The following is a 12645-nucleotide window of genomic DNA, read 5'->3' on the forward strand; positions in this document are numbered from 1 at the left end:
GTGGGTGGATCTCGATTCCACCTGCGGCTGTTAGAGGCACATGTCAGCTGTTCAAAACAGCTGCCATGTGCCAGGAAAGATGTGGGCTCACATCAAAGGGATGGATTCCGGGGTGGGCATAATATTACACCCAACGTCGGAAAGGGTTTAAAGGGGTTTCCTGTTTAGCACCTAAATTACCTAATGAGAATAAAAAAAGAAAACAAAAAAAGAAAAATCATATTTCTGATCCAAATATCTCAAATAGAAGAGGTAAATCTTTACAAGGAGTCTTGTTTTCATAATAAAGGGGTTGTCCACCTTATAGGACAGTTTACATTTTTTTACTTAAAGGGCCACTGTCACCCCCCTCCAGCAGTTATAAGCTAAAAGAGCCACCTTGTGCAGTAATGCTGCATTCTAACAAGTTGGCTCTTTTAGTTTTGTGTTCATGTATTACTAAAATAAAGCGTTTTGAAACTTTTCAAAAATACCTGTCTTTGTCCATGGAGGCGGGTCTGAAGCCTCCTCTGTGAAGCGCCCAACTGCCGTCACTCATCTCTTGTGGGGCGATGGTCGCCGCCCCCTGCGCGCTGTTTTCTTCTGAAATCCGGCGCCTGCGCTGTGCGTGCCTGCCTGGGGCAGGCGCAGTGAGAATTGGCCGTCATAGCTCTCAGATGCCGGGTTCCTGACTGCGCCTGTGCAGGCACCCTGTTACTGAATCCCCGCCCCGCACTGTGTTATGCATTATGCACAGTGCGGGGCTGGGATTACTGGGCAGATTCCTGCACAGACCGACGCTGGAAGGCGGGGAACCTGGGGGAGCGTCTGACAAGCGCAGTGCGCATGCCCAGGAATCCCAGCCCCGCACTGTGCATAATGCATAACACAGTGCGGGGCGCGGATTCAGTAACAGGGTGGCCAAACAGGCGCAGGCAGGAACCCGGCATCTGAGATCTATGACGGCCAATTCTCACTGCGCCTTCCCCAGGCAGGCATGCACAGCGCAGGCGCCGGATTTCAGAAGAAAACAGCGCGCAGGGGGCGGCGACCATCGCCCCACAAGAGATGAGTGACGGCAGTTGGGCGCTTCACAGAGGAGGCTTCAGACCCGCCTCCATGGACAAAGACAGATATTTTTGAAAAGTTTCAAAATGCTTTATTTTAGTAATACATGAACACAAAACTAAAAGAGCCACCTTGTTAGAATGCAGCATTACTGCTGCACAGGGTGGCTCTTTTAGTTTATAACGGCTGCAGGGGGGTGACAGTGGCCCTTTAAAATCAGTGCTATGTCCATTTTAGTGGAGCCGGAGTTGGTATAAAATAGACCGGTAGTACAATGCAGGATGTGCTGTAAATGTTTTCAGAAGAATTTGGGAAAGTTATGAAATGTCCTATAAATGTCTGTTCCTGATCTGAGGATCCCGGTTTTAGTGGAGATGAATCTGTGCTGCACTTTATGCACAGGCTCAGTAGTGATGAGTGCTGTGGAGTCGGGGAAAATTGTCGGAGTCGGTGGTTTGGCTTACCAACTCCACAGCCCTGCTTAAAATGCATGTAATATGGGTTAAAAATAATTGCAATTGGGATTCATAAAAACAAAACAAAACATACTGTTTGCCTTCTAAAGGTGCTGCTTTGTACTGTCTATTGCTGGCAGCAGAATGCGTGAGTGTCCAGCAGTAACGCAGTTCCAATTTCATATATTCAGTGTTTACATACTATAGCGTTTCAGAGTGGAGCTAGCTACATATAGAGTGGCTCTGTTAGCTTGCGCCAGTTCACATTTGTTTGTTTGGAAGTGACGGTCAGTCTTTTGATAATTTTAACAGAGTATCCATCACTCAGTCCGGTATTACGGTCTGAAAAGGAGTTTGTGACTCTCCTGTCTTTTGCTGAGCTCACTTAAGCTGATTTATGACCACAAATTAAAAAGTTGAATGTGCAGGGGAAAAAAAAAAGCTTGTACAAGACAAACGGTGAAAAGTTTTTATTGCAATGAAAATGTAACAGGATTTTTAGATCCAAATACATACATTTAAGAAAAAGAAAGAGTTAATTGTTCTTTATAGAAAACCTGTCAACACTATTTGGTAATGTTAAGTAAATACATGGCTATAATGGCGCTGTAATACCGATTACACTTGATACTTTTAGTGAGGAAATCCGCTTTGTGGTTCTTCTTTATCAGCATTTTGAAGTTTTCTGCTAACTAGATTTCGGTGCACAAGGGCCGGACTGTACACTGGGTCTTCTCCTCGCTGTCTGTAATTCCCCAGCCCCTCCGGTCTGTGAATGACAGGTCACTGCTGAAATTTCAAACAGAGGAGGCTGGACATTTGCAGACCGGAGGGGTCAGGAAATCACAGACTGGGAGAAGAACATGTCCAGCTGCTGTGCACCAAGATCTAATTAGCAAGTATCAATTTAATCAATCTTACAGCACCAGTACAGCCATATCTTTACTTTTGAAAATCGTGCTGACAGGTGCTCTTTAAGTACACTGTCATCTTGATATAATAAATAATAATCACAAGATCAGTCAACCTGAGATTACTGAGCAGAGATGCCCACACTTTAGTGTCTTCTGATCTACAGCCTCTGGCTCTACAACCCCTACGATTTACAGACTTACCAGTGAAATTCCTAGGTTAATTGATATTGACTGCGGCTTTGCATGTTAAATGTATATTCAAAATACAGTGGCCCAACAAAGACAATCATAAGCTAGTATTAAATCATGAAGGCAGAATCATTTGAGGGTCCACTGTATAATGTGATGTGCATATGACGTCCTTCTAGGCCAAGACACTATGGGGAAAACGGAACAGTTGCCTTTTTTAGTGTTGAGGAACTGCCGTATATACTCGAGTATAAGCCGACCCGAGTATAAGCAGAGGCACCTACTTTTGCCACGAAAAATTGGGTAAGCTTATTGACTCGAGTATAAGCCGGGTATGCATTGCTCCTCCTGTCCTGTCCTGGTATGTGGCTTGTCCTGTCCTGGTATGAGGCTCCCCCTGTCCTGATCTGGTATGTGGCTCCCCTTGTCCTGTCCTGGTATGCGTGGCTCCCCTTGTCCTGTCCTAGTATGCATGGCTCCCCCTGTCCTGCTTGGTATGTGTGGCTCCCCTTGTCCTATCCTGGTACAATATGTGTGACTCCCCCTGTCCTTTTATGTGTGACTCCCCCGGTCCCGCATTGCTCAGCTCCCCCATTGCCCCCTCCCCGCGCCTGCATCTCTGTCCCTGCATCTCCGTTGTCCCGGTGCCTCTCCTCTGCTGAGGGGTCACCTGGCACCGCTCATTAAAGGTACTGAATATGTGCTCCACGTCTATGGGAGTGGAGACGTGTCCATATTCATTACCTTAATGACCGTGACCGCTCAGCACAGGAGAGGAGAGCTGCCGGGACAACGGAGATGCAGCAACGGAAGGCAAGTATGATATCTTCTGTTAGTTGGCGGCTGCAGCTGTCACTGTGCCACAGCCGCCAGCTCCTGCCGCTACTACGCCGCTGCCCCGCCAGTGTTCTGGACAATTGACTCGTGTATAAGCCAAGTGGGGCGTTTTCAGCACAAAAAAAATTGTTTTGAAAATCTCGGCTTATACAAGAGTATATACGGTATATTAGACAATTTGCTAGGTAGGTAAATGTTGCTCACCTTTTTGCTTAAAAGTTCCTGTTGCTCCTTTCTTACCATCTCTTGATGATATTCATTTTCTTCTTGTGGCACTAACAAAAGCAGTTATGAAACAAAAAGACATGAGTTACAAGATCGCATACCAAATTAGGTGCCCTTCTGCTACTTAACCCCTATGACGCAAGTACAGGATAGCCATGGTATGCTCATTCCATACCAGGTAGATGTCAGCTGTGTTATACAGCAGTGATCGGAGCTAGTAGTATTGCACTACATACAAGTCATCAAACAATTGCAAAGGACAGCCATTATCTCCTGTAAGCCCCTTTTTTTTGGGGGGGGGGGGGAGGGCATGAGCTATGAGCATGGATGTGTGGTCAGCCTACCTGAACAGGCTATTAAACAACCACTGTTTAATTAAACCACTGTTTAAATTTAGATGATCGCCGGTCATTTAACGGATGTGATCAGGTTATATAAATGCAGGCTTAGGCCTTATACAGACATCTGTTTTTCTAAGTACGTGCTCTATCCATTTTGTAAATGTACAAAACATATCCATGTCTGCATGGCATCTACAGCATTCTGGAATGCTGCAGATAAGCCCCCGATGTATCCTGAAAGATGAGAAAAAGAGGTTAGATTATACTCACCCAGGGGAGGTCCCGTCCGATGGGCATCGCGGTCCGATCCGGGGCCTCCCATCTTCATAGGATGACGTCCTCTTCTTGTCTTCATGCTGCGGCATCGGCATACTTTATCTGCCCTCAACAGGGCAGACAAAGTACGCCTGCGCCGAAGCTGCAGCGTGAAGACAAGAAGAGGACGTCATCGTAAGAGATGCAAACTCGGCTTTGGGAAAATGGCCGCCGCGATCTCTAATGCGCACGCGCGGCATCCCGCGGCCATTTTCCTGAAGCCCCGTGCAGCAGAGCACTCGATCTGCGCACGCGCGGCCCCAGGAAGATGGCCGCCCCCACCGACGAAAGGGATGACAGCGCAGATCGCGCGCTGCTTGTTCACCACTACGCCACCAACGTAAAGCTGAGGAAGAACCAGCGATGTCACCACGCCCTCCCGACCTGACCAGCCTGATTGACAGGCGAAAACGGCGACTTTGGTAAGTTATTTCTCAGCATACATGGGGAATCGGGGTACACTACATACACTATAGGAACACACAGCGCAGGCCCTATTTAACAGTATTTATAGCTCAATCTCAAAAAACGGGGTGACAGGTTCCCTTTAATCTTTATTTACACGTGGTTTTCCATCCCATTACCTCTTTGATTTTCAATTACATCCCATATATTCTATATGAAGATGACATCTAAATCTATCACTCTGTAAGGTCATTTTATGTAGATATGCCTGCTGAAGCTAAACATGGACAACACACTTGTTATTTTTCACATCACAGTAGGTCTCTGCCCCCTTATTATTCATATTGGTTAACGTCTCCTCGCTCGGAAAGGCCACAGAGTTTTAGAATAAAACATACACAGCTCCAATAATGCAGCTGGTGTCCGATTCATGCTGCCTATGTTTTGGTCAGGACGAATCTCATGACAGCTTCACTGGTTGATTTAAAGGGAGTGGAGTCTACCTCCCATTCCTCCTCCTGGGTCAGTCCTTGGCTGTCCATTACCTCAAAAATGTACTTTGAAATCCTCATTTCAACCAATAAAGTCTTATCCGATTCTGCTCCTTCTTGCTATGTCTACCACTCTTAAGGCCCCCATACACATTAGACTAGAGTGAACGGTACCTGCCGAAATCGGTGGGAACAGCCAACAGTTTAATGTGTGTGTGGACCTTCTCACTTTTGCCCGACAGATGATGGAGAGGCAGAAGGATCTGGCCAGTTGAATTTCAATGGCCAACCCTTTTATCCAAAGCCAAGAGTTCCTGAGTACAGGGAAATTGGAACAGATTGCCATCAGCCTACAGCTATCTAATGTGTGAAATTCTAACGGTCTGATGATGATGTTGATGGGGAGTGGAGTGGGTCGGACTCTGATCACAACTGTGTTTTCAGTTCGATTTCTCTCTTTAATTAAGGCCCCTTTCACACAGCAGTTTTTTGCCATCAGTCGCAATCTGTTGAAATTTGAAAAAAAAAAAAACGGATCTGGTGACTGAAGCCCCCGAAACCGTTTTTTTTCTCATAGACTTGTATTAGAGACAGATTGCGACAGATAGCCTCAAGTTTCATCCGTCGTTCACCGGATCTGTCAAAAATTGTACAGTGGTCGGAGGCAACGGACATAGTAACATTTTGTGTCCGTCAAAAAAACGGACAGCGACCGTCGTTTGCTAGAATGGAAGCCTATGGCACCGGATCCGTCAAATGATGGAATCCGGTGACGGATTCCGTTTTTTGTTTTTTTTTTAACAGATCATGCTCCGATTTTTTTAGGCTACAATTAGCTGGATCCGGTGAAAAAAACATATCCATCGCATCAGTTTTTCACAATCTGCAACGGATCCGTTTTTTTTCTAAATTCGATGGATTGTGCCTGACGGTAAAAAACTGATGTGTGAAAGGGGCCTTAAAGAGCAGAGAAGCAAAATTCATTATTAAAATGGATCTGTAAAAAGGATGCAAACATGAAGCAGAAGTGCTTCACTGACTATACACAAGAACTTCTGTGAGCTCTTTACTTTTCAATATGGGAGAAATGGAGAAAGTTTAGTTGAAAATCACTTTATAAAAGGAAAAAAGCTTTGATATACATAATCATGAAAGTATCTAAAGGTTAATACCTAGCTGGCATTACAATTACTTGGCCACAAATGTTTTCCTTACCTGCTTGAGAGCTGCCAGACAGACGAACCGTATTAAAATAAGGAGTCACCACAGAGACAAGGAAAGTAATAAGAGCAAGGATCAAAATAAATCTCCCCATCCAGAACGCAATTTCCTTCAAGCCTAACATAAAAGACAAAAAGTGACAAACAATCAAAGTAATTTGTACAGAAGTGTTTTACTAGCACAGAGGCTCAAGCTTCATTGATTAGCTTTATAAGCAGAACAGAACCATCAATAGCATTCAAATCTGCATGAAAGGAAACTTGGAATTACTGCACGTCGGATTCGCTTTAGACAACCATTCTTGATCCCCAGACTTTACTTTGATTGCATATGTTCATTTTTAGTGGATAACTAGAGTTTTTAATTTTAAAGGGAGTTTCAAACTAGTGTTTTGGCCCCATATAATGCCCGTACTGAATGTACTCACTGCTGCTCTCCCTCTTTTTGTTTCATTCCTTGTGGATCTTGAGAGTTGATAAAGGGAAACTCTGCTGAAAAGGGTCTTGAAAAAGTGCAGGCAGATGTCCACCATATCTGACAATATGTATTAGTGACAGCAGTAGGGCTGTCAACTGTACTACAGTCACCGGATGTTAGCCACTGGGGCCGATTTATTAAGCTACATGTGCCACAATCCTGACGTCTAGAGGACCTTTTAACAAATGTTTCATGTTGAGTTGGACACAACATATAATAGTGGCTACAGAACAGAATAAAATATGTTATTTTATTTCACCTCTCCTTTGCAGAGATATTAGCAAAGTATGTGCCACCTAACGAATGAAAAAAAAAAAAAAGTCCAAGTGGGTGTTATCAGACAGTGAGACACGCTCTGCAGTGAGATCAGGCTGTCATATGTCATAAGGAACAGTCTGTTCTCTAATAGATATAAAGACAGACCGCTCTAATGTCACTAATGTAAGTACAACAGATATTAAGTGTGGTTATTCACAACTCTGAACATGGAGTGTGGGAAATGGGCAGTACAGCAGAGCTACAGTGCTAGGAGAGCTGATAGGAGGGCTTGTAAGTTGACAAAAACTCAGCTGTGCTGCTCTGCCCCCTTCAGCAACCTTATCTGGTAGGTGTTAAGGTACCTTCACACTGAGCGAAGCTGCAGCGATATAGACAACGATACGACCAAAAGGCGATCGCTGGAGCGTCGCTGTTCAGATCGCTGTAGAGACGTCAAACACACCAACGTTCGAACGATGCCGGAGCGATACAGTGACGTAACAGCGACTCACGGATCGTTGTCGCTGGTTGCTTGCTTCACGTCAAACAGCAGTGGTGTAAACGATCCGATGAATTGGCAGTGTAGTCAGATAGGTGTCACCCAGGTGGGTGACACCCAGATAGGTGTCACCCAGGATGTGACGTCCCGGCGTCTCAGAATATAAACCGCGACTCTACAGCGATTGATTCACATTGTTCGAGAGCTGCGTATGCATGTTTTTCCTGCATTTCTAGCGTCCTGTCCGGAACGATCCTTCTCCAGCTACGATCCTCTTCTACCGTGAACGTTCTGTTCGGAACGCCGTACTCCACTGCCGGCGTCTTCATCGGTTCTTTTATTGCTCATCAACGGTATGTTCAATTTTTTTTTTTTTTTGTATAGTAATGGCTATGTAGTAATGCTAGACGCAATGCTTATCTAAGTATATGGTATAGTAATGTATAAAACATATCTGGCAGCTATCTTGTGCATCTGGTAAGCGGACACACAAGATGGAGGCACTTTCGGATGCAGTTTGCAAACTATTTGGCGCTGTGTAGCATTTTTTGCGCAAACTATATGGTAAGGCCAACCAACTCTTTTGTGTCTACCTTGGCTTAGCTGTTCCTGGCCTGCTCCGCAAGTAAATAAAAACAGCTCACAACTGGTAAACTAATTTTTTTTTTTTCACAAACTGACCTTATTTTTTTTTGATCAAGAGACAATCACTGTCACGCTATCTATATTCATCAAGTACGGTGTCAGAAAAAATGAATTCATGATAAACATATACAGGCTCCTGAATTCACTATTTCTGACACCTGGCAGGTGAGCATAGATATGTACCGTGTGACAACCATTGTCCCCTCAATTTGTGTGATTATGGAGATGCATGTAATATTTTTGGCCCACCTCATATCTGTATACTACAGACACACCAAGCTGCAGTCTTTTCATTTTTAACTACTGGAGATATTATGTGGGCCAAAAAGTGTGTGTGGCGACGTTTCTTGGCGCACGGTGTGTTGCCGGCGGCTATAGACACAATAAACCAAACATAATTGTGTCAAATCAAACTTTTTTTATGTTGTTAACTGAAAAATAACAAGTAACAGAACAATATCCCAAACAATGAAAGAAAAAAAAAAAAAAATCAGAACCTCCCACGCCTCAAGAGGTGTCGCAGCGTGCGGCCATGTTGCTGTACTTGTTGCAGCATGAGCGCTGCTGTCCGCTCCAGGCGGTCTTGCTTGGCCAGCAGCTCTCTCACGGTGTCCGGTTCTGTGATAGAAGAGGTTGGAGAATGGACAGTGATTAAGCTGCAACGGTGGCATGTGTTTACATAACCAGCAATTTTACGGTACCGTCAAAAATAACGATTTTTGTAACGATATCTTTGATTTCTGTGAAGTTGCAACGATATTGTTAACGCAATCGTTCTGTGTGACAGCGACCCAGCGACCACACAGTGACTTACCAACGATCACGACCAGGTCGTATAGCTGGTAATGATCGTTAGTAAATCGTTTATTGTAAAATGGTACTTTTAACTACACACTCAATTTTGTACTGCCCCAGAGGGCATTTTTTAGGTTCAATGTTTTAGAGTCCGTTTAGTCGTTGTCAAATGTGACATCCCACCGATAACCCCCTCCCACTTTCTCAATACTTACGGAAAAGGGACGCCTGTTGCTCATCCGCGGAGCTGCTGACCACCCATCCCCTGGCTCGGGCCACAGCTCCTGCTGCTGAAAGGAAGCAAATACATATCTGGTTAACAATTGAACTCACTGTGGTGAAGCGCTCGCTGGTTTTGTCACTTACGAATGCTTGTCGCTGGAGAGAATGACGCCGACCCGGGGGAGGAAGATGGGTGTTGAAAGGGCGGGGTTGTGGCCTGCGGTGGGGTTACTGCACCTGTAATGTACACAATATTTAACCTCCCTACTAATGGCCCGTATGGCGTCATTAAATTCTAAAAAAGGGTGGTTAACTTACGTGACGACACTGGCTGTGGGCTTCCGCTGCTAGCCGCTGTACTGCTGGCTGCAGTGGGTGCTGTCCTCTGCCGGCGGCGTCTCTCTACACCCCAAAAAAAGACACGCAAGGTTTAGACACCAGAAGTACAGAGCTGTAGACTTAAATAAAAAATTAAGTAGGCGCCATCGCAATTGCCAGACATGAGGGGTAACTTACGTGACGGCCCTGGCTGTGGGCGTACGCTGCTGGCCGCTGTAGTCCTCTGCTGGCGTTGTCTCTCTATACACAAAAAATAAAGAAACACAATGTTTACACACCAAAGTACAGAGCTTCCGACACCCCCACAAATAACAAACCTAGGCCAGTGGCATAAAGGAATAAAATTTAAATTTAACTCCCCAAATCGAGGTACATATATAGAAGGTGGGAAGCGCCACACGGCAGTGCGAGTGTCCCTATTCCCCCCTCCCGATACTGTGTGTCTCCCAATTACACTATACTGTTACTTGCCTTGCCTGGTCTCTGCCCGCAACGTTGCCAGATAAAGTGGCTGTTTGTACCGGAGGTCGGCCCACTTTTTGCGCAGCTGCAGCGCACTGCGCCGGATGCCGAACCTCCGCTCCATCTTCTGGGCAATGTGGCGCAACACCTCATTCTTGTGTAGATTTGGGTGTGCTGGGCGACTCTCCCGGCCCTCATAGTCCATGGCATCCATTTTTTTTACAAAAAAGCGGACCTCTGTCTGCCCCAAAGGAGGACATCGCTGTCTCGCCGCCATTTTAGCAAGAGAGACGCTGTATGGCACCACCCAGCCACGCCCAGAGGAGGTCCTTCATTCTACCGTTCTGGCGCGCAATTCGCAACGCTATAGCGTCTCCATTTATGCACACCGTCGCGGGTGTGACGTCGGCTCCAGAAGTCACTATTTGGCGTTCCCGTTATAAATCAGCAGCGCTCATCGTCCTGTTTGTTTCAGTGGATGGTACATTTAATGGAGGGTATCTATGGGGTATGGCTGTTGTGTTAACGTTGCTTACAATTAGCCATGTATATCTCTGTGTATGTATATATATGTGTGTGTATGTATGTGTATATATATATATATATATATATATATATATATATATATAGTACCTTACATCCTATGTTAACATTTTTGTCAAATGGTGCAGCATCGGTGACGCAACGGAGAATGCATTACAGTATTGGATGTCTTGTGTAAGTTTTGAAAATGATATGTAGTAATTTTTTTTTTTCTTTTTTCCTTTCTCAGGTTGCCATGTCTCATTCGGATGTACCTGTGATTGTTGCGGCCGCGTTATTGGTAGAAGCTCACAACCAGCTGGAGGTTCAAGCGCGAAACAATCGTGTAAAGCGTCAGCGCCGCATGTGGACCAAACAGTGGCTGCAGAAGAGGAATCAATTGTCCCATATGGGCCTTATAAGGGAACTGCAGGATAACAACCCGCATGATTTTCGTAACTACCTGAGAATGTCGGAGGACTCATTTAATGTCCTACTTGCAGCTGTAGAACCTTATATCAGGCGGCAAAATACACAGATGAGAGCAGCTGTCCCTGTGGATGAGAGGCTGGCTGTCACGCTGCGTTTCCTGGCGACTGGCAGGTCTATGCAAGACTTGCATTACAGCGCAGCTATATCCCGATCCCTACTCAGCGTCATCATCCCAGAGACATGCAAAGCTATTGTCTCAGTTTTACACCGCAGTTACATGCCTTTCCCACAGACCCCGGATGACTGGAAAGAGATTTCAAGGGGATTTGAGGAGCAATGGCAGTTCCCTAATTGCGGTGGGGCCTTGGATGGCAAACATGTACGCATCACCCAACCACCACACTCTGGCTCCTTTTATTATAACTATAAGGGATATTTCAGCATAATTCTCATGGCCCTCGTAAATGCTAACTATGATTTCATAAGTGTGTCTGTTGGGATTAACGGGAGAGTATCCGATGGAGGAGTTTTGGAGCACACAGATTTTGGGGAACGCTTGAAAAATAATAAACTTGCCTTGCCGCCCAACAGTGACACAACAGAAAACATGAACTTTGTCTTTGTCGGAGATGAGGCTTTCCCACTGCATCCCAACCTTTTGAAGCCCTTCTCCCAGAAGACTCTGACACCGGAACGACGAATCTTTAATTACAGACTTTCAAGAGCTAGACGCGTTGTGGAAAATGCATTCGGAATTATGGCAAACCGATTTCGGGTTTTCCACACAGCACTAAACATGAAACTAACGTCTATTGACTCTGTGGTGCTTGCTTGTTGTGTCCTCCACAACTTTCTACGTCGCCGTGATGCCACTGCATACAGCCCTCCACAGTATGTAGACTCTGTGGACCAGGGTAACGGAGATGTAACCCAGGGCGAATGGCGTCTAGACGCGCACAGGGTTTGTGGTTTGGAAAGTCTGGGTTCTGGAAGGTACTGTGATGATGCAACGAATAGCAGGGACAAATACTCTGACTTTTTCAATGGGCCAGGGGCTGTCCCATGGCAGTATCAACAGCTGTAACGTAACTGTTGGCATAACTTTTACCATGTATTATGGATGATATTGTTGGGGGGTTCAAGTGCTCTTGTGTAAAAGTGCTCATTTTTAACAATTTTTGGATGACCCATGATACTCCTTTTTCTGTAATAAATGTGAACATAACGATATATCTATTTGTTATTTCTTATTATTTTACATACATACCAATACATACCAATATACATATATATCTATGAACATACTCTACTTCTGTATCAATCATATGAAACCTGTGAGTCTGCAGCATCCTATGCACTAGTGATTTCCTGATGTGTGTGTGTATATATATTAGTAGATGTTCACCATATTCTAAAGGTACCTTCACACTCATCGACTCTGCAGCGATACCGACAATGACGTCGATCGCTGTTTGGTCGCTGGAGAGCTGTCACACAGACAGCTCTCCAGCGAGCACCGATCCAGAAGTCCACGGGTAACCAGGGTAAACATCG

General features: G+C 45.2%; 2 protein-coding genes across 3 annotated transcripts in view; one reads left to right on the forward strand and one right to left on the reverse strand.

The window, feature by feature from the left end:
- UBXN8 (UBX domain protein 8) overlaps positions 1–12645 on the reverse strand; it is a 65908-nt gene that overhangs the window by 26707 nt on the left and 26556 nt on the right. For both annotated transcript variants that reach the window (XM_069742285.1, XM_069742291.1), the window contains exons 2-3: positions 6435–6557; positions 3647–3717 (exon numbers count right to left, since the gene is read on the reverse strand). In XM_069742285.1, coding sequence (XP_069598386.1) covers positions 3647–3717; positions 6435–6557 — 194 coding nt within the window. The remainder of the gene's footprint in view (positions 1–3646; positions 3718–6434; positions 6558–12645) is intronic.
- LOC138651759 (uncharacterized) lies at positions 7892–12321 on the forward strand. The gene is made up of 2 exons (XM_069742232.1): positions 7892–8027; positions 10910–12321. Exon 2 carries the CDS (start codon positions 10916–10918, stop codon positions 12173–12175), a length of 1260 nt encoding a protein of 419 aa, XP_069598333.1. The 5' UTR covers positions 7892–8027; positions 10910–10915; the 3' UTR covers positions 12176–12321.

Source organism: Ranitomeya imitator, chromosome 1 (assembly GCF_032444005.1).
Source record: "Ranitomeya imitator isolate aRanImi1 chromosome 1, aRanImi1.pri, whole genome shotgun sequence".
In the NCBI taxonomy this organism is placed as follows: Eukaryota; Metazoa; Chordata; class Amphibia; order Anura; family Dendrobatidae; genus Ranitomeya; species Ranitomeya imitator.